This window comes from Oxyura jamaicensis, chromosome W (assembly GCF_011077185.1).
Source record: "Oxyura jamaicensis isolate SHBP4307 breed ruddy duck chromosome W, BPBGC_Ojam_1.0, whole genome shotgun sequence".
NCBI classification, from domain to species: domain Eukaryota; kingdom Metazoa; phylum Chordata; class Aves; order Anseriformes; family Anatidae; genus Oxyura; species Oxyura jamaicensis.
This window is the reverse complement of record NC_048925.1, coordinates 20,742-43,860: the sequence shown is the minus strand read 5'-3', so window position 1 is coordinate 43,860 and position 23,119 is coordinate 20,742. Positions and strand designations below refer to the sequence as shown.

At 42.7% G+C, this 23,119-nt stretch overlaps 1 protein-coding gene across 1 annotated transcript in view; it reads right to left on the bottom strand.

Moving 5' to 3' along the window:
- The window catches only part of LOC118155650 (ras GTPase-activating protein 1-like), a 113,386-nt gene that overhangs the window by 74,592 nt on the left and 15,675 nt on the right, over nucleotides 1-23,119 (bottom strand). The window contains exons 2-3 of the mRNA XM_035309034.1: nucleotides 21,730-21,879; nucleotides 18,717-18,852 (exon numbers count right to left, since the gene is read on the bottom strand). Coding sequence (XP_035164925.1) covers nucleotides 18,717-18,852; nucleotides 21,730-21,879 — 286 coding nt within the window. The remainder of the gene's footprint in view (nucleotides 1-18,716; nucleotides 18,853-21,729; nucleotides 21,880-23,119) is intronic.

The window sequence follows — 23,119 nt, the reverse complement described above, 5'->3', positions numbered from 1 at the left end:
ACTTCACAAGTGTTAGCCAGTTAACATACTCTGTTCACTAGTGACAAAGCCTTGCGCTGCTATTAGTTACTGCTTTTCTTCTTAATGGAACCCCCAGATCTGATGGACATGGTGAACAGGAACAAAAGTGCTTTTGCAACAGCACAGCACCGTTGTGAATACTTAAGGCAAGATGACTCAATTCACATTGTACTACTGTACAGGATTTCTGATGTTTCATTTTCAGCCTATAGAGTGTTTGGGTATTACCCATCTGATCTAGCCATGTCCTGAGGATTGTGCAGTGAGCCCAGTCACCCTTAGTGTATAATTTGGCTGGTGCATTTTGCCTCTTACTTATCTACATACACAAATGGGGTTGATTTGTCTTGCCTTCCTAATTTTCTTCCCCTTGCCCCCATTTCTAGGAGAACTGATGCAGACCAAAGACATTGATTTAATATAGTTGCTGTTAGGTGAGAAATGTTCTTCCCGCTCTCTGCACTCTTGCACAGATATGAACACTATATAGGTAAAATGTAATACTGTTTACACCAATAGCTGTAGTGGTAATTCTCCCAAATAAATGAATTAGTCATCTACCTCTAAAACTTCATAACTATCTCAAATAATATACAACATTTGTTTTTGTGTTCAGCACTATTTTTAGAGATATATTTTTTTTATTAAGGGTGCATTAATAGTGATAGACTGTTCTCCAAGGATTTTTACAGAATGTTCTTACTATGCAGTTTTGAACAAGTCTTTCTTTTCCTGTTGATAACGGTCCGGTCAATCTTTATATTCAAAGTTTGGAATCTTTTAGTGTTTTCTTACTGTTTCATTAACGTTAGTTCTCACATTGCTATATCTTTTCCTGAAGGAATCCAGAGGGATTTTAAAGACATGATAGAATCTCAAGTATACAGACTTCTGAGTTTTGGACACATATATGTCCTTTGAATATTTGTGATATTAAAGAGTATTTTTTTAGAATTCCAGAAAAGTCAGTTTTCTGCAGAAACCCTCAAAAAAAAAAAAAAAAAGATGAACTGCTGCAGATGTATTTTGGAAATCTATTTGGAAATCAAAAACAAATTGATAATATAACTTTACTAGGTGTTGAGTGTTCTGGTATGGTATTGTGTTAAGCTTTGTCCAGTGTTCAAAATTCTTTTTTGCTATGACCTACACGGCTGTAGTAATCCATGTAATATGAGGGTGGAACTTTACTCTTCTAATTTTAAATATTTCCTTTTAAAAGTACATTCAGGAAACGGGCAGTGAAAAAGGACTTTGCCACCCAAGATTTTTCTTAACAATGGTGTATTCCTGCTTTCCTTCTTGTAACAGTGATACAGTACTTAGTGCACTAAAGTCTTGGCTATCATTAAGGACTTATTCAGTGATACAGAGAAACATAATACACTTTATCATTATTGACTGAAATAGCCAAAGGATAGAGGGGAGAGAAGCTGTCACTCATACCATGATGATAACTTATCCTACAGCTAAGCCTTTGGACTGCCAGTTGCTCCGCACAGAGATGACCAGTTACTGCCTCAGTAGACACCCAGGAAACACCACAGAACAGGTTGGGAAAGGCACTTTACATAATGAATCACCTAGCATTACCCTTTCCTTACAAAGAGGTACCACCCATAGTAAAACATTACAAAAGGATGAATTCCGCACTGCCACAGGTGCCAGAATCAGAGCAGGCCTTAGTGATGGTAACAAATTGAAATACAGGTCTTTGGGAGGGACCCCAGCCTCTAATAACTTGGGGTCGAGGGTATGCTTGTGTCTCCACAGGTCACGGACCAAGATGGGTACCAGCAAGGGGGTAAGGCCATGGTTGGCCTCCTCCTCACAATCGCCGCTGTCATCGGTTATTGCCAGCCCTGGGTCTCCATCCAACCATGCCACAACATCGGGGTCACCCTCACCAAGATGACAGGACAAGAAGCGATGTGCCTGTCCCTGGCTAGTGCTAACGACCCCTTTACAACACATCTGGTGGGGATCCTGGCAGATAACAAAGATTGGACTGTCTACTTGCTGCGAGCGCCCCTAGAGCCACAAGAATTAGATATCCTGGGAAGTGTAACAGCCACAGCATGTGTAAGGTTCAATTACATGGGCAAAAACCAAACCATGAAACAAATTGTCAATGTCACACTTGCTCCTTATTGCAATGCATCTCTTTGGTGTAATTATACAAAACTATAATAGCATCGTTCCTTGTGCCAGGAGCAGCTCTGCTCGGCTGTGGGATCGACTGTGGAACGGACACCCATAGGTGCACCCCGAGCATTTTCCTTGGAGGGGTCTCCACTCTCAGCTGCTCACCACGGGAGTAGACAAGGACCTCCTGAAGCCGCGGACAAATTACCTTATGTGATATTTTCTTGTGGTATGAATGAAAAGTGAAAGAGGCCTCTTTGCGTGAGTGTGTGATTGTGTTGTGTGACTGAGAAGTAGCATCGCGGCGAAGCACCATCCTTAGTGCTTAGTGACTTGTTTATTGATGTAGATTCTAGTAGGCACGCTACTTTACAATCATAATTGTATGTGATTTTGCCCTGTTGGTTATTATAATGTTTGCAGTGTTTGATAGAAAATATATAGAAAGCATTTGGTTGACTGTAAATAAAAAGGGAGAATTGTGGGAAAGGAATTTGCAGGTGGCTTTGCCCTGTTTCCCACGTCCTTGTATTAGAGATAATGAGGAAACAAGCTAGAGACAAGTGCATGGAGAAGCTAGACCAATTATAAGTTGTTATTGGCGCACGCTGTTGTTAGTTGCCTATATATACTCTGTGAGAACCTGCAATAAAGGGAGGACGATTATACTCGCATCGAGGTTGCATCGTTACTCCGGTCCGTTTCCCTTTCCAACAACAGGTGAGTAGCGAGTAAGCGTGTTAGTCGTAAGCATTTTAATCAATTCTATTGTTATCTCAACCCTTCGAGCCCCGAGCCCCATGTTGGGTGCCAAAAAGGACTGTGGTGGTTTTACCTTGCTAGGCAGCTGAATTCAACCACAACTGCTCTCTCACTCCCCCTCCTCAGAAGAGGAGGGGAAGACCAAAAGAAAAAAACAATTCACGGGTTGAGATAAGGATAATTTAATTAAAGGAAAAATAATTATTAAGATAAAATTATTAAGGGAAAATTAAATAATTTAACTAAAGGGAAAAGGAAAGGGGAAAACAAAACAAAACAGGACAAGTGCAGAACACAGCACTGTATGGGTTGCTGCAGGAAAAGGTAACTCCATCCCAGCCAGACCCAGTGCAAGTGCTGAGGAAAATTCAAGAATGAGATGCAACAAATATGGAAGGAAGGAATCTTTTCCATGATAGTCCCCTTGGCAACATAACCTACTTTTCTGGTTTTGGCTGCGATAGAGTTAATTTTCCTCCTAGTAGCTGGTATGGTGCTGTGGACTATGGACTAAGTCCTATGGACTTAGGATGAGGATAATGTTGATAACACACTGACATTTTAGTTGTTGCAGAGCAGTGCTTGCACAAGTCAAGGACTTTTCAGCTTCTCATACCACCCTGCTACTGAGCACGCTGGGGGTGTAAAAGGAGCTGAAAGGGGACAGAACCAGGACAGCTGACCCAAAGTGGCCAAAGGGATATTCCATACCATGTGACATCATGCTGAACAATTAACATGTGGTGGGTGGCTGGAGTGGAGGAGTGTCTGCTGCTTGGGGACAGGCTGAGGTCAGTGGGTGGTGAGCAACTGCATTGTGCATCACTTGCTTTGTACGTATTATTATTATTTCTCTTTATTTTCTGTCCTATTAAACTGTCTTTACCTCAACCCACAAGCTTTTACCTTCCCCCACCCAGTTCTTTTCCCCCATCCCACTGAGGGAGTAGGGGAGAGGGTGAGCAAACCACTGTGTGGTGCTTGGCTGCCTGCCAGGTTAAACCACAACAGGCATTTTGGTGCCCAACATGGGCCCAAAGGGTTGAGATAACAACAGATCTGACAAGAGAAAAAAATTTAAACAAAATTGTTATAAGCATTAGATCAGTTTAATAGTTGCTAATCACAACAGTGATTTTTTTTGATTTCAGCTCTGTTGTGTTTGTTTTCCAAATTGAATTATATAGCATATTACTTACTGTATGCGTTCCCTGTCGTGCTGTTTATCATTTCCGGGGGCTGGTTCAAGGTTATTATTTTGCTGTACTGTCTAACACTGTCATATGATATGATAAAATTACTGGTCATGAGACTAATTTGGTATTTGTAATCAGCATTGCCGCCACCTCTATACTTTGGAAACCATATCTCAGAAACTATTAATAAATACACCATTTACCTTGGGGGGAGGTGTTTTTTTCCCACTTGTTCACTCTCCCTTTCTCCTTTACCCCCTTCTTCTCCTCCAGGCTAGTTCTGATAGCTCTTCACAACTTTGAATATCCTTGGGATGGTCAAATCAGCATGTTCCTATTGTTATATCTCCTGAATGCCTTTCATTTTTTTTCATGGTTCAACAACTACTTAAGAATGCTATCTAGAGATCTGTCCTGAGGCAGGATAGTTATGAGTGGTAGGGAGTGCGGGAGGATATGGGCAGGCACCTAGAGCAGTGGGCACCTCCAGTGCTTTGGAACTTCACCCCAAACAAGTGCAAAATCCTAAAAAACTGGTAGAATGCTTGAAAAAGGTGTGTCATCAACCTGGCAATTCCAAAGGGACACAAATTATTGTGACATGCTGGGGTATGGCCTATGCTTAGCCAGCTGTAGTCAATGCCAAAACAACCCCTGTGAAAGGCTCTGTGGCCACTGTCACCCATGAGACAGGCCCAGCGGCCATTCTAACTCCAGCGATAAGCCCCATGGCTGGGCCAGACAATCAACCTCTCCCAAGATCAATAGCCCCTATATGCAAGATGAAATAATGGATGAGAAAGTCAGGTTGTTTAGAAAGGAAAGGAACTCCTACTCAAAAGGGAAGGAGGAAGAAGATGATGAAGAAGGCTACTCCAAAGTGGCTAGGCTATCAAAGGAACAGGAGGATGACGAGGAAGATTTCATAAAACAATCAATAACTACCCGATCCCTATAGAAGGGTGAACTAGAAGAAATGTGAAAATATTTAAGCCATTGTCCAGGTGAGCACATTGACACCTCGCTGCTCCAATGCTGGGATAACAAGGCCAATAGCCTGGAAACAGAGGGCAGGGAAACAAAGAAGATTGCTTGCTAGGGAAGGAGGCATAGAAAAAGCAATAGGAAAAGGAGAACCAGTCTTCACCCTCTGGAGGTGACATCTGTCAGGCATGAAGGAAAGGTATCCCTTCAGGGAAGATCCTGTATGTCAATCAGGCAAGTGTGTGAGAAAAAACGTTGTGTTTTTGCAGTAGAATATGTTTTTGCAGTAGAATGTGTTTTTGCAGTAGAAAACTAACCTTGTGCATTCAAAAGTGGTTGTGCAGTCATAAAAAAGGGGAATGTTAATCAGATAAGGGGACAGTAGATGGTCCCACTGTTCCAAAATAAGGAGGATGACTGAGAAAAACAGGACGAGCAGTGTGAAAACAGTAAAAACGAAAATCACGGGCTCTCTAATCACGAGAGAAGAAGGGAAAAAACAAAGGAAAAGAAGAAATTAAAGGCTGATGAAAAAAATTGTACATATATCGTATAGAAGTTCAGTAGTTTGTGAACCTGTAGTACTCAGCCAAAGAGGAAACAGAGGAGGAATTAGGTGTTGGGTAATAGGGAATATAAGGTTATGATATACTTTTTACTGTGCACTCCTGTTGGCAGGATGCCTGCCATTCCAATCGTGAATAAAATAAAATCACAGAAGACCCTGTCTGAGAAAATTATTGAGGTATTTCTCACAAATGGACCACCATGGAGAGGGGTATCCAGTACCTGAGGGAATTAGCAGTACGGGAGGTCATTTATGATGACCTAGAAAATGAACAGCTATCCAAGGATCCAGATGAGGTAAGTGTACATGACCCATGTGGCGGAAGTTTCTATGGAGCGCACCATCATCATATGCCAGCTCATTGGCAGTAATGACCTGGAAAGATCAGAGGATTCCACAGAGGATAAACTGACTAAATACCTCTGGCAGTACAAAGAAAGTCTCTCTTCTTCCCTACAGGCCTGGATGTGGAGAAGCTTTCTCATTAGGTCCATGAACATAAAGAGAATATATCTTCCTCCACAGCTGTACAAAGCAGTGTCTCAGCTATCATGACCTACCATCCCTCTCTTCAAGAAAGAACATATAGTGGGTACACACCCCGTGACACCCTGTGGTTTTACCTACGTGACCATGGAGAGGACATGAGAAAATGGGATGGAAAATCTACCTCAACCCTAGAGGCATGGGTATGTGAGTTGCAAGGAAAAACAATCACAAAAGGGGGGTCTTCTGAGAAAACTTCTGCTCCAATTTCCAGGGGGCAGTCCCCCAGACACAGTAATTAATACTATGACCATAATTAGAGGGGCCCTGCCTCAAGCCAGGAATCCCCCTGGCTGGACAATCAGGTTTATTGGACGGTATGGATTCGATGGCTTGGCACGTCAGACCCACAGAAGTATAAGGCTTTAGTAGGCACTGGTGCACAGTGTACCGTAATGCCATCAAGCTATAAAGGGGCAGAACCCATCTGTATTTATGGGGTGACGGGGGGATCCCAGCAGTTAACTGTATTGGAGGCTGAAGTGAGTCTAACTGGGAATGAGTGGCAAAAGCCTCCCCTTATTGTGACTGGCCCAGTCACAATGCATCCTTGGTGTAGACTACCTCAGAAGAATGTACTTCAAAGATCCAAAAGGGGACCAGTGGGCTTTTGGCATAGCTGCCTTGGAGATGAAGGATATATGAAAGACCCTTCTGTTGTGAGGTTGCTGAGGGTTGAAGAACAGTAGGTGCCAATCACTACTACAACAGTGCACCAAGAGCAATACTGCACCAAGTAAGATTCCTTGATTCTCATCCATAAGGTGATTCATCAACTGGAGAGCCAAGGAGTGATCAGCAAGACTCACTCACCCTTTGATAGTCCCATATGGCCAAGCATGCAACAATTGATATCACTAATGTATTTTTTCTCCATCCCTGTCAGTAGACTGCAGGGCACAGTTTGCTTTTTGATATAACAGATGCTCCAATGGAAAACTTGCATCCCCAGGGAGGACAGTGAGGCACCTTTCTTCATGGGTGTTAGCTATAGGATGGCTCTTTGATAAACACTATAAACCAACCATTCATATCCAGACAGGACTAAAGAAGACTTTTGTAGATTCCCTCGTTTACATGGTGTACTGGGTCTGGCTGGGAACTTTCCCTGCAGCAGCCCATACAGTGCTGCGCTCTGCACTTGGAGCTAGGACAGCAATGGTATCACACTAGTGTGTCTGCTGCTGAGCAGTGCTGGCACAGCATCAGGACTTTCTCTAACCCTCCTAGCGGGTGGGCAAAAAAGTGAGAAAAGAAACATCATCAGGGCAGCTGACCTAAACCAACCAAAGGGATATTCCATACCATATGATGTCACACTCAGCAATAAAAGGTGGAAAAAGGAAGAAGAGGGGAGGGGTGGGCTTTTGTTGTGAAAACGTCTGTCCTCCTCCCAAACACTGGCTATGTGCATTGAGGCCCTGCTTCAAGGACGTGGTCAAGCATCGCTCATTTGTGGGAAGTAGAGTTTTGTTATTCCCTTTCCCCCTCCCTTTTCCCCTTTCCCTTTTTTCCCTTTAGTTGAATTGTTGAATTAATAATAATCTTTCCTTAATAATTTTTCCCCTTTAATTAAATTATCCTTATCTCAACCCGTGAGTTGTTCTTTCCTTTACTTCTTCCCCTCCTCATCTGAGGAGGGGGAGTGAGAGAGCGGTTGTGGTGTTCAGCTGCCTAGCACAGTAAAACCACCACACATGGGGGCACAGATGTCAGTAATTACTAATGAAACTGCAGAAGATCTAAACATAAAGCCTGGTTGCACTAAAGTAAAATTTACAGGGATTGATGGAGTCATAGAGGAATGTCCTAAAGCAAAGATGACTTTGTGGCTCCCAGGTGAAAAGAAACTGACCCATGCTAAAGTATTTCGGATTCGATCTGTTGTTGAGCAGAACATGGAAACTCCCTGATGAGTCATTCTGGAGTTTCACAGGATGAAGAGATGGGGAAATAGCGTGGTTTGAACTAAATCTATACATTTGTTAGAAACATCTATACCTTTACCCCCCCCCCACACACACACACACACTAAAATCACTAATGTTCGGTAATATCCACACCCCGGGGGTTTTACCATTTTTGGGGGGGGGGGGGGGGGAGGGGGGGGGCGGGTTTTTTGACGGGGTGCCGACAGAATTGGAAGATAGAAATCATTAGAAGGACTCATTTGCTTTATAATTTAATGGTGTGGCCAGTAAAAAACAAACAAACAAACAAAACTGATGATGGCATTTCACAGTTGATTATCGACAGTTAAATGCTAATAATGCGCCTTTAACTACTGCAGTCCCAAACACTGCAGAAATAGTGACACTGATACAGGGAGCTGCTCATCCCTGGATGGCTGCTTTAGATGTTAAAGACGTGTTTTTCATGATTCCTCTCCTTGAGCAGGATAAAGCGCCGTTTGCTTTTACATGGAGGGGGATCCAGGAGACTTTTAACAGGCTTCCACAAGGATATAAACATTTCCCCATGATTGCTCACAATGTTTTGGCTAAAGTCTTACGAGAAATTCCTGTTTCACCTGACATTACAATATATCAATATATTGATTGAGGGAAAGAGACGAGAAAGTGCAAGAGACACAGTGGAAAACATTCAGGAAACAATAATCAATTTGGGATTGGAAATTCCAGATTCAAAGTGTCAGGGACAAGGAAGTTAAATTCTTGGGAGTCTGGTGGATTAAAGGAGCGTCTTCTCTTCCTCCAGACACTGTAGAAAAAACAGAACAGGGGCAGAGTCCCTGTAACACAAAGCAGCTACAAAAAGTTTTGGGAGCTTTATGTTGCTGATGCACACATATTGCAGACGATACCAAGCTGGGGGGAAATGTCAATCTGCCAGAGGGTAGGAAGGCCCTGCAGAGGAACCTGGACAGGTTGGATTGATGGGCAGAGGCCAATGGGATGAGGTTCAACATGGCTAAGTGCCAGGTCCTGCACTTTGGCCACAACTCCATGCAGCGCTACAGGCTTGGGGCAGAGTGGCTCAAAAGCTGTGCAGAGGAAAAGGATCTGGGGGTGTTGGTCGATGCTTGCCTGAACATGAGCCAGCAGTGTGCCCAGGCGACCAAGAAAGCCCATGGCCTCCTGGCTTGTATCAGGAATAGTGTAACCCAGCAGGACCAGGGAGGTGATCGGCCCCCTATACTCTGCTCTGGTGAGCCTGCACCTTGAGTACTGTGTTCAGCTTTGGGCCCCTCACTACAAGAAAGACATTGAGGCCCTGGAACATGTCCAGAGAAGTTATGAAGCTGGGGAAGGGTCTGGAATATAAATCTTATGAGGAGTGGCTGAGGGAACTGGGGTTCTTCAGTCTGCAGAAGAGGAGGCTCGAGGGAGACCTTATTGCTCTCTACAACTACCTGAAAGGAAGTTGTGGGGAGGTGGAGGTCAGCCTCTTCTCCCAGGTAACTAGCGATAGGACAAGAGGGAATGGCCTCAAGTTGCTCCAGGGGAGGTTCAAGTTGGAAATTAGAAGACATTTCTCAGAAAGAGTAGTCAGGCATTGGAACAGGTTACCCGGGGAAGTGGTGGAGTCACTGTCCCGGGGGGCGTTTAAGGAAAGGTTGGACATGGTGCTTAGGGACATGGTTTAGTGGGTGACATTGGTAGTAGGGTGATGGTTGGACCAGATGATCTTGGAGGTCTTTTCCAACCTTAATGATTCTATGGAACTGATAGACTGCGTGGCCAGCCCTGAGTGGAACTGATAATAAAATCATGTCCTCTGGGTGAACTTTTCTCATTTTAATCTCATTATAATGCCAAAACACACCTCCATCCAAAACACCATCTGCCTCCAAGGTATGACCACCCCTCACTGAGCATGCGCTATGAATTTCTCTGATCCTATACCTTTAAATCAAAAGTGAGAAAATTTTATACCAATCATAACAAAGATACATAGGACTAGAGTCAGTCAAGCTTCACCTAAAAGTAAGAAAATAGTATAAAAATGGCTCAAGAGAGGAAGAATGTTAGGGAAGATACCACTGCAGACAAGTTGAAAGGACATAACTGACTTCTGGGATCAGTCAACGGGCTAAGCGTCTCTTGCCCCCCACAGGGATGCCTACTGGGTGAGATTCAAACCCTCGGTTATACTGAGTACTTCCCCAGGAAACCTAACATTCTCTATAGAGTTGTTTCATAAGTTAGCACATGTGTAGTTGGTTGTGTTTGTCATATTCTTGGTATTCGCATGTGCTTTGCAGACAGTGTATTAATCAGCAGCAATCCAAAAGAACCTGGACTCCTGTTGCTTCAATAAACTGCACTACTCATTATTCTACTATACTGAAGGTGCATCGACCTATTTGTGCATCTGTGATTGTGGTACTTCAATATATTGAAAGAAGACTTATAGTGCTGAATTGGGCATCACTGAGAATCTAAGCCCAGCCACCCCCATCCCCTCTGATATCTGAGAACAAGCTGCAATGCAAGGGGGTTTAGGTCCTGGCACGCTTTACCCTTTAACACAACAGTATGTATTCTAGCCCAGGATTTTTAAAAACATTGAGGAGAAACGGCCCCAAAATGGAGCCCTGCAAAACCCCACTAGTGACTGGCCACCAGCTAGATGTAACCCCCTTTACTATAACCCTTTGATCCTGACCCATTAGCCAATTGTTTACCCATCACAATATTATTTTTGAAGCTGTATGCTGGATGTTTTGTCCAGAAGGATACTATGATAAAACGTATTGAATACTTTGCTGAAATCCAAAAAGATCATATCAACTAGCTTCCCTTGGTCAACTAGTTGGGTAACCTTGTGTACTGGGTCTGGCTGGAATGGAGTTAAATTTCCATGCAGCAGCCCATACGGTGCTGTGCTCTGCACTTGTAGCTATAAAAGAATTGGTATCACACCAGTGTTTTGGGTAATTTTTTGAGAGAAATTTCTTTTCTTTCTCTTTGTGCTTCCACATGGCCTTTACTTGTTTGTTCTTTTTTCCTCTTCCTTTTCCCTTTCATTAAATTATTCTTATCTCAACCCATGAGTTTTTGTTTTTTTCTTTCCAGCATACTTTCTTCTCCCCCTCTTCTTCTGAGGAGGGGGAGTGAGAGTGGTTGTGGTAGAGCTCAGCTGCCTAGCAAGGTAAAAGCACCACATTTCTTTTTGGTGCCCAACGTGGGGCAGAAAGGGTTGAGATAACAGTAGATATGATTAAAACACTTACGAATAACACACTTACTTGCCAGTCACCCAGTTCGGGTTGCTGTTAATATTTTTCTGTGTGATACTGCCTTATGCAATCCGTACCATAATCTCTTCTCCCTATACGATCAGAGAATGTGCTGAAATTTGTTTGCTTTTTTCAGTTTGCTGTGATGTAAAGCACTGCCCTTGAGTTTAATCTGGTATTCAGGCCCTGCATTGTTATCATTTTGTCTCTTGGAAATTATATTTTAGAGAATATTCAAAATTATGCTGTCTTCTTTCCCTCCTCTGGTAGTCAGTTTATGAATGATATCAGGAATGGTACCCCCTCCTCCTTTCACAGTGGGCTAATTACAACAGTTTTTGAGTACTTTGAATGCCCAGGGGTAACCAACATATTCCTATTACTAGGTCTGTAGGATGTGTTTCCTCTTCTCCCTAACGTTAAGCAATTAATTCAGAAAATCACACGGAATCTGCAATGAGATAGTATGGTGGTGGGTGGCAAGGTGTGTGGGAGGACAGGGGCAGGTACCTGTCACAGCTGTCTCCTCCAATGGTTTCGAACTTCCTAAAAATCCTAAAAAACTGATAGAATGTCTGAAAGATGTATGCCCTGACCCTAGCAATGCCAGAGAACTCCAACTTGCAGAGTTTGTACTGAGTTCTTATGCACTGTGCTGGGGCCTGGCCTGCGCCTATCAAATGGTAATTTGCTACCCAGCACCCTCAAGGGGAGGAGGAGGTCTCTGAAACTAATGACCAGATAACACACAGTGTTATCACACAGCGTTAACACACTCTCACCATCATATTTGAAAAGTCCTGGCAGTCAGGCAAAGTCCCTGGTGACTGGAAAAAGGGAAACATCACCCCCATTTTGAAAAAGGGTAGAAAAGAGGACCCAGGGAAATACAGACCGGTAGAGCCTCACCTCCTTGCCTCAAAAGATTATGGAAAAGATCCTCCTGAAAGTAATGTCAAGGCACATGCAAGACCAAGAGGTGATCCAAGACAGCCAGCATGGCTTCACCAAGGGCAAATCATGCCTGACCAATCTGGTGGCCTTCTATGATGGAGTGACTACATCAGGTGACAAGGGATGACCAAGTGATGCCATCTACCTGGACTTCTGCAAGGCCTTTGACATGGTCCCACATGACATCCTGGTCTCCAAATTGGAGAAATATGGATTTGATGGGTGGACCATTCAGTGGATAAGGAGTTGTCTTGAAGGTCACACCCAGAACCATTGATCACCACTCTCTATGTCCAGGTGGAGGCCGGTGACAAATGGTGGACCTCAGGGGTCCATTCTGGGACCAGTGCTGTTTAACATCTTCATAAACGACACACAGCAGGATTGAGTGCACCCTCAGAAAATTTGCAGATGACACCAAGCTGAGTGGTATGGTTGATACAACAGAAGGAAAGGAAGCCATACAAAGGGACCTGGATAAGCTTGAGAAGTGGGCCCACGGGAACCTAATGAAGTTCAACAAGTCTAAATGCAGGGTGCTGCACCTGGGCCGGGGCAGTCCTGGACATGAGTACAGACTAGGATAAGAACTCATTGAGAGCAGCCCTGCAGAGAAGGACTTGGGGGTTCTGGTGTATGAAAAGCTCGACGTGAACCAGCAGTGCATGCTTGTAGCCCAGAAGACCAACTACATCCTGGGCTGCATTAAAATAGGAGTGGTCAGCAGGTCCAGGGAAGTGATTATCCCCCTTTACTCAGCCCTTGTGAGGCTCCACTTGGAGTACTGCATCCAGGTCTGAAGCCCTCAGCACAAGAAGGACGTGGCGCTCTTAGAGGGGGTCCAGAGGAGGGCATAGGAGCACCTCTCCTATGAAGACAGGCTGAGAAGGCATGGGCTGTTCAGCCTACAGAAATTCTACATAATTTTTACTTCATCCACAAGACCCTCTCTGTTTACAAACCCATCTAGGAGGGCACCTTTCTTAGTTGGCTCCCTTAGTACCTGTACCAAGAACTTCTTATCACCATGTTTTAGGAATTTCCTGGACCTGTTTATATCAGCTTTCTGGTATTCCCAGTTAATGTCTGGGAAGTTGAAGTCACCCATAAGGACAAGGACAGCTGATCTAGAGATATCCCTTAGTTCTTAAAGAATAATTCATTGTTGTTGTCATCCTGGCTGGGTGGCCTATAGTGGACTCCCACAAAATCTGCTTTATTTGCTTTTCCTCCCACAAAATCTGCTTTATTTGCTTTTCCCTTAATCCTTATCCAGAGATAATGCTGGCTAATCCCAGAAAGCCTCCTGGACTGAGTTTGAGAGTTTTCTTCTGCAAACATATCATAAAGAAATAAAAAATGAAAACAAAACCCACAAACTTGAGGTCTTTATTCCTAGGAACTAGTATTTAGAAGTATTCCATGAACAGACAAGAGCCTAAAAAAGTATTTTAAGCAATGCTGATTAAGCACTTCAACCTTAAAGCTAGTAACCTATGCCTACTCCTAAAGCCACAAAGTCCCCATCATTTTAGCAGCCCTTTTCAATACTTGCTTGAGGTTTAGCAAAGCTGTCTTTGTTATTGAGGACCATGAACAGAATTCCAGAAGAGCTCACATTTGGACCTTTAACTAATAACTTGCCCTTTGTATGGCTTCATTACTTTGACTTCATCATCATCTACAGTCAGCCTTATGGATTCCTTCCATCATTTCCTATTTGATCTCTCCACACCACTTATGTTCTTTGTATTGTTATTAACTATTGACTTGAGCTATAAAATAGTAAATCCCCCCTCAAATTGTTAGAGCTAGATTAGAACTGATTGTGCACTCATATACAATTATACCCTAAGATACCTCTTAGTTCCTTAAGGAATAATTCATTAGTGTCACCATGCTGGCTGGGTAATCTACAGTGGACTCCCACAAGAAAATCCACTTTATTTGGTTGTCCCTTAATCCTTACCCAGAGGCTCTCAACTGCATTGTCACCAACTGCAAGCTCCATACAGTCCAGCCCGTCCCATTACATAGAGCACCACCACCCCACCTCACCTGCCCTACCTATCTATAACATTTTACCCTAACACACCAGGCACAGGACTCTTCCCACCAAGTCTCACTTATGCCAATGATGCCATAGCTCTGGGACTGAGTCAAGGCTTCGAGCCCCTCTTGCTTGTTCCTCATGCATTGGCATAGAAACATTTCCAATGTGCTTCACTGTATCCGCTACCTTGTGGAGAAGACTAAAGGACCTCACTAGCACAGTCCCTTAAACATTGGCATGCCGTCCCATAGCTTACCACTGGCAAGCCTGATTTTATCCCTTTCCCCCTTTAAATCTAGTTTGAAGTTCTACCAATCAGCTCTGCTAACTCTTGACCAAAAATCCTTTTCCCTCCTTAAGAGGTATATGTCCCATCAGGCACCAGCAGGCCTCATATTGTGTAGACTATCCCATAATCAAGAAACACAGAATTCTGCTGCTAACACCAGCCTTGGAGTCACATATTAATCAGCTGGGTCTGCCTATTCCTTTCAATATCATTCCCCGCTACTGGAAAGAGAGGAAAACACTACCTATGCCCCTGATCCTTTAACCATTTGTCCCAAGGCCCTGAAGTCTGTTTTGATTGCCCTTGGACTTCTCTTCGCTACTTCATTACTGCCAACGCAAAATACCAATAATGGATAATGTGGTGGTTTTACTCAAGTGGGTAGCTGAGCTCCACCACAACTGCTCTCTCACTCCCCCTCCTCAAAGGGAAAGGGGGAGAAAATACAATGAAAAGGGCTCACGGGTTAAGATAAGGACAGGGAGATCACTCTCAATTATTGTCACGGGCAAAATAGACTCAGCATAGGGAGTTTAATAGAATTTATTACCTATTACTAACAAGCTAGAGAAACGAAAAACAACAACAAAAATAAAAACATCTTTCCCCCATCCACCCCCTTGTAGTCTTCCCCCTGAGCAGCACAGGGGAATAGGGTCAGTCCATAACACCTCGTCACTACCTCTGCTTCACAGTCACTCTCTTCCCCTGCTCCAATGTGGGGTCCTTCCCATGGTATACAGTCCTTCCCAAACTGATCCTGCATGGGTTTCCCACAGGTAGCAGCTGTTCAAGAAGTGCTCCAAATATGGGTTCATACCACAGGGTCCATCCATCAGGAATAAACTGCTCCAAGACTGGTCCCCCACAGGCAGCAGCTCCTGCCAGGTCACCTGCTCCTGAGTAGTCTCCTCTCCACGGGCTACAGGTCTGACCTGGAATCCATTCCAGCAGGGGTTGTCCACAGGCCACAGCCTCCTTCATGGCAGGTCTACCTGTTCCACCATGGGCTCCTCCACGGGCTACAGTGTGGAAATCTCCTCCACTGTGATACACCATGAGCAGCAGGGGGACAACCTGCTCCACCATGGTCCTCTCCACAGGCTGCAGGGGAACTTCTGCTCCGGCACCTGTAGCACCTCCTCCTCCCTCCTTCTTCATTGACCTTCTTGTCTGCAAGGCTGGTTCTCACTCCTCACTCTCCCAGCTGCTGTTCCCCAGCAGTTTTTTCCCCTTTCTTAAGTATACTCTCAGAGGCGCAAACAACCTTGCTTATTGGCTCGGCTCTGGCCAGTGACAGGTCCCTTGTGGAGGCGGCTGAAACTGGTCCTTATCTAACATGGGGCAGCTTCTGGACTCTTATTACAGAGACCACCCTGGCAGCCCCCTGCTACCAAAACCTTGCCATGTAAACCCAATACAGATAATAATCAAAGGGCTATACCAGGCTAGTGAGTTTTCTAGTAACATCTTTTACCCAGGCCCTAGGGAGGCAGCAGACTTCCCAACAGGTTGGGTCTGATCAGCATGTCAGGCCCTCTGTTCCCCTCAGAATGGAGTTACCAATGACAATTGCCTTTCTTTTTTTCCCCTTGACAGAGGTGGTCTTGACCCATGGGATAGGCTGACTTGCCCTAGGTGACCCCTCTAACCTAGATGGACCTTTGTTCACATCATCATTTGCCTGTCCATCAAGTTCCAGAGCCTCACACCTGTTGTACAAGGGCACCTGGGAAAGTGAGGTAGGCAGGGAGGGGGTTCACCTGCTGTCCTGAGCAGAAGCTTCCTTCCATTCCCCCATCTCTTAATTCCCCCTCTTTCTGCCAGGTGGGAGAGGGTAGGGGATACTTCATTTCTTGTGTTGTGGCTGGCTGAAGCATCTGTCCCAGGGATGACAGAGTATGATTGCACTGGGTCTGGCTAGGATGGAGTTAACTTTCCCTGCAGTGGCCCATACAGTGCTGTGCTCTGCACTTGTAGCTGGAACAGCATTGGTATCACACCAGTGTTGTGTTTATTGCTGAGCAATACTGGCACAGGATCAAGACTCCTTCCAAGCCCCCTCAAGAGCCAGTATGCTGGGGGTGGGCAAAAGGTGGGGAGGGGACATGACGAGGGCTGCTGACGTAAACCAACCGAAGAGATATTCCATACCATATGATGTCACACTCAGCAATAAAAGGTGGGAAAGAGGAATGAGAAGGGGGGGGTCCTGTTGTTATGAAGACATCTGTCCTCCCAAACAACTGCTACATATACTGAGGCCCTGTTTCACCAGGCTGAGCAGTTCTTCTACCTGTGTGCACCTCCTACAGGTACACTCACTGCTGCCATAAGATACTAACATAAAAATTGGGCACACCCTTCAGCCTGAGATCTAGATAGCTGCATGTTCCCTTGGGAGCTCTGTCTGGGTAGCTGTCAGTTGTTCCTGTGGCTGAAGAGGCCACAGGAAACACAAAGAACATGGCTTTCTGCTAGGTGGATGATATGACCGGATCTCCTTGTGAGCTGATTAGAACTGTTGTTTGAACTGGCAGTGACTGTACCCTCCCTGCACACACTCATGTGCCCTCCCTTAAGTGCTACACTCTGACCTGGTATCCTGGTTTTAGTTAGGATAGAGTTAATTTTCCTCCCAGTAGCTGGTAGGGTGCTATATTTTGGATTTAGGATGAGGCTAATGTTGATAACACACTGTTTTAATCGTTGCAGAGCAGTGCTCACACTAAGTCAAGGACTTTTCAGCTTCTCGCTCTGTCCTGCCAGCGGGCAGGCTAGGAGTGCAGCAAGAGCTGGGAGGGGACAGACCCAGGACAGCTGACCCAAACTGGCCAAAGGGGTATTCCATACCATCTGACATCATTATAAACAATATATAGGGGTGGCTAGCTGGGGTAGGGGGGGGCGGCTGCTCGGGGATAGGCTGGACATCTGTCAGCAGGTGGTGAGCAATTGCACTGTGCATCACTTGTTTTGTGCATATTATTATTATTTTCTGTCCCAATAAACTGTCTCTATCTCAACCCACAGGCTTCAGTTTTTCTCGTTTCTCTCCCCTGTCCCAGAGAAAGAGGGGGGAGGGTGAGCAAACAGCTGCGTGGTGTTTAGCTGCCGGCCAGGTTAAACCACAACACCTAGTCACTAGTGCTCCCTAGGGCTGCCTTTTATGCAAGTAGCATTTGGCTGCCTTTGCTCTTGGCCTCACCCAAGCCTTATCAGCCACTCTCACAAGAGCTGCTGGCTCCTGGCAGGTTTCTACACTCACCTGGGATTTCCCCAACTCAGGAACCCCGTCCCCCCCCCACACACACACCACAATCCCCTGCTCTACTGCCGATCATGCTGGCACTGGAGCTAATCACCTCAGCAAATGACTACTAGTTACAGTTACACCACATTTAAATCTCTCACCATTGCTCCTGGCCCTGCCCATGCCTCATCAGCCAGTCTCACAAGAGTTACTGTTGTCTTGTCGCTCCCCTGGGATTTCCCCAGTTCAGGAACACACACACACCCTGTACACCATGATCGGGGGCCCCCGCTCCACACTGAGGATTGTGCTGGCACCAGAGCTGATCGCCTCATCAAGAATATCACAAAATGGAAAATATTTTGAAATACTCTATTAAGTCAGTGTAAAACCCAGTGTAGAGGTTAACTACATTACAACAGTGCTCTTCACTAGCCAAAAATTGCACATTTCCTTGTTTTTCTGAGTTTACGCACAATGCTATAATTACATTTGGAGATAACTAAAGTACCAGATATCTAGCTTTGTCATTAGACTTTCATTATAGAGCACTTTTTTCATAATTTTGTATGAGTAAGAATGCATTTATATATTTGTTATACTTCACCATACACTGAGACAACTCTAGAACTTGGACAAGCTTTCTACAATGCTTTTTTCCCCCCACATAAAATTATGAATATCAAATGCAAGATAAATGGTATTAACATTCAAGTAAACACTTAAAATTTTTACTACTTGCCTCTGGAGGTGCTACTGGAAAGAACAGTTTTTCTCCCTTCAGCAAACAAGACACATGACTGTAATAACCGATTAGGTCCAAGAGTGAAGCAAAGCGACGTCCACCAATGTAATAGTCTCCACACATGGCAATAATTCTGTTAATATGGAAAAAGGAAACTTGACAGAAGGAAATCTTTTGCTACAAACTGTTGGGTGTTTCTTTTTTTTTGTGTGTGTTGATTTTTAAAGAAGGAAATTAGGATAATGGTGAGTTTTTAAAGCAATCTACATTCAATAAAATGCAATATTATGCACATTGTTTAACTAATCATTAGATAATCAGAAATTGCTGATAAACATCACATGATAGAAGTCTTTGAAGACTGTAAAGGAGTCATGGATTCAAAAAAAGCAAGCAAATTTGCCAGAAGTAAGTTAAATTAAACAAAGAAGCAATTACCAGCATCCTGGACAAATTACATACATTAGTAGAGGTAACAGTGTTAATACTTCTACCATGCATGACATACAACTTATATGACAGGCCTGTATAAATTTGGCAAAAGTATCAATATAGTAACAAATAACTGCATATAGTATATACAACTGTATAGCAACAAATAACTGCACTTAATTATACTGAAATACCTTCAAGAATTAGTCACTTTTCTACAGTTCGTCTAGTAGACATGCTAAAAATAACAACTTGATCATAATTACTCAGTTTAAAAGCTCATTAATAGGAAAAAAGCTTACAAAAAATGTTTAACACAAAATTCTTACAGAACTGCTCACCTCACTACTTTTTGCTTTTAAGTACACAAATTCATGAATGCACTTGTACCAAAAATGCAAATTATTATGTCTGTTCATATTGTTATCCAATAAAAGTTCTAAAAACAGACAGAAATAATTGATTTAGGTTAAAAAATATTTTTTAAAAACATTCATATTATACAATAATCATTTCTATGAGGGGGAGGAGTACTTAAGTTGAAACAGCTAGTATTTTTGACCAAACAATTTAAAGAAACAACCAGTTATGTAAATTGACAGCATCAACAGGAAGTGAACTTTTCCAGTCATTCAGAATCTGGAAAACAATACTGAGTTTTAGCACTTCTTTAAGAACATTAAGAGCTATCTGGAAAAGTAACTTAGATCACAGATAAAACACTTCGCATATTTTCTACCAGATTCCTTATAAAAGACAAGGTAAATTATTCAGAGATTAGGCTTCTAAATGAAATTTAGTATTTCAGATTTTATTCTTAAACATGCTTAAATTAAACTTTTCTTCAGAACACATGGGACTAGTAAATATGATTTCTGTAAACACAGAAAATTCTGAAGGACAAGATGAAAAGTTTTCCTTCCCAATATTTTACATCACTCTGAAACTCACTAAAAGCATACTACTACTACATCCAAAGAGAATTTTAGTTTTCATGGACTCATACACTATTTATCAATCATATGCTGCACTAAGTATACATTTGTATCCAACAAATGTATACAAATTTGGGGGAGGGATTTAGAGAACTTTCACTTAAAACGTTAGCATTTTAGTCACACAAATATGTAAGAAAAGTTTAATCTGAAAAATATCATTTTTCGGAAACAAACTACCAGCAATATTATTGAGCAACGGAAACTTCACCCATTTTTGGAAGGCAACTGTCAAAGAACAAGCTTTGGTGAAAATGACACTTCTAGTCTGTGAGACCCAGTGGATGCATCCCTATATTTGCTTGAAACAATTTCAAGACTGCCATTCTTGAGGCTGACAATGTTTGAGTGTAGCACCTGCCTTCTAATAACAAAAATATACACTCTGCAGTCAACAAATGAAACCAAAGAACATGTCTATTCTGTAAAGAACAGTATCAAATAAATCAATTTCATTTGAATAGCTACCTCTTCACATATGTAATGGATCTAAGAAGGAAATTTTCTTTAATATTTGAAAATATTAGGATCCTTTTCCTAGAAAGTGGGAAGCCATTAAAGAATACGTTCTGAGACATCAGAAACAACTGTATGGTGGACATGAACCAATATTCAATGCCTGGTGTTAGCTAAAATGAGCAGAAGCTATTAAAATAATCAGGCACTCTTAAAAAAAAATGAAACTGTGTTAATGCTTGCTTTTTATTTTCTACTACTGCTACATAATAACTGGTTCCCAAATAAGAATCAGTAAATCAGTATAGCTGAAAAGTATGAATTGTTAGTTCAGATAGTATGAAGCAAACATGAGTATGCCATTTCTATTTGGTCTGCAAGTAAATTTGCTTTCCTTTTATTTCCTGTTATCTAGATAGCTGACAGTTATTGGTTTTGTTTGTTTCCTTGTTTGTTTTTTGTGCTTGTTTTTAACTACTAAAAATGCATCTGATTTCCTATTTTGTGAAGATAAACATTACACTGCAGCACACTACACGCTGGCTAACATTCAAGAGCTTCCCAGAACACATCTTATTGATGATAAATGAGAATAAATTAAAGCATACAACTTGCCAATGGAAAAATAATCCTAGTTACAATTTTGTATAAAGGACTACTTATATTTAGAACAACTCAATTAACACATACTGGAAAGTTGATTCCACCAAAACCTCAGATTGTTAAATATATAACCTCTTTGTTTCTCCTTGTTATTTTTCTTAAAAAGGAAGCACACAGATTTACTACAGCTTTGACATTCAAGCATGCCCTGTAAACTGCAGTGACTGAGGAATAGACTCAAAACAATCTCCACGGATGACTAATAAGAAGTCTCCAGATTACTGTAAGTTTAGCCATAACAGCTTGAGACAAGCTTCTCTATTCCAATGACATTTTAATTCTTTAGCCTATAAAGTAGATTTTAAGTATCACAATTTAAAAACAAACCCAAGTGAAGAGCTATATGGTACATGAATAAAAAGTCAAAATATTCAATTTATAATATGATTGCTTTCTGTACTATATTAAGTTTTAAAATCACAAACAGGTTACAGTGTTTTAAAAGAAAAAATAATAATTCTCACCTGAAATGATTTACATTTGTTTTACTAAGGAATGAAAGCACAAATGAACCCGGTCTCCGATCACTCTCTCGAATAAGGTAAGTTCCAGGTTTTCCTGCTTGCCAAAGACGTTCTTCAGCAATTGCTCTCTCAAGTTTTCCATGATACCACCTAAAAAACAAATGTAACAATAGGTGTCCTTAGAACTTAAAGCTTCTGTTCATTCTCACAGAACAGACCTCTGAAAATAATTAAAGTTATCATTTGAAATTGATGCAATTCCAAGACTGTTTCAAATAAAGTTATCAGGTGTAATCTCTCTGGAATTAATCATTTCCAATACACAGAATCTTAATAATTTTAAATAGTCCACAGGTTTTTCAGATAACCTACTTTCCCAAATAACTCACACTTGAGGAAAGCACTCTGGACCATCCAAAGGCTCTATATGACCAACTTTTTCTTTCCTCCTCAATTTGCTCATTTTCAGTAAGTGAACAGAAACAGAAGTAACTGATCTGACTCAGACTTGTATTTTAAGCCTATTCAAGCTTCAATTCAGGCTGGATAAACATAAATTGTGAAGCGAGTTGTAATAACCTGTTTTTCAAACAAACACAGATCTCAGCAGCAAGGCCTACACCTAAACTAAGTAACATCAGTTACTACTACTACACCATCGTCAAAAAAGTTTTACCCAAACCCAACACAGCCTATTCAAAGGACCTAAAATCCTATTTAGGACCTGAGAGAACGGCTTGAAGCTGCAACAGGGGAGGTCCAGGCTGGATATCAGGAAACGGTTTTTCACTCCTGGCAGAGTTCAAGAAGTACTTGGACAATGCTCTCAGACACATGATCTGATATTTGATTTTGGGTGGTCCTTTGGGGACCCAGGAGTTGGACTCAATGATCTTTGTGGGTCCCTTCTGTTGTGGTTTAACCCGACCAACAGCTAAACACCACACAGCCGTTCGCTCACCCTCCCCCCTCCCTCTCTGGGATGGGGGAGAGAAACGAGAAAAAAAAAAAAAAAAAAAAACTGAAATCTATGGGTTAAAATAGGGACAGTTTATTAGGACAGGAAAATAAAATAATAATAAGTACAAAACAAGTGATGCACAATACAATTGCTCACCACCCACTGACGGATGCTCAGTCTATTCCCAAGCAGCCGGCCCCCCACCCCGGCTAGCCACCCCTATATATTATTTAGCATGACGTCAGATGGTATGGAATACCCCTTTGGCCAGTTTGGGTCAGCTGTCCTGGGTCTGTCCCCTCCCAGGTCTTGCTGCACCCCCAGCCTGCCCGCTGGCAGGACAGAACAAGAAGCTGAAAAGTCCTTGGCTTAGTGTAAGCATTGCTCTGCAACAAGTAAAACATCAGTGTGTTATCAACATTAGTCTCA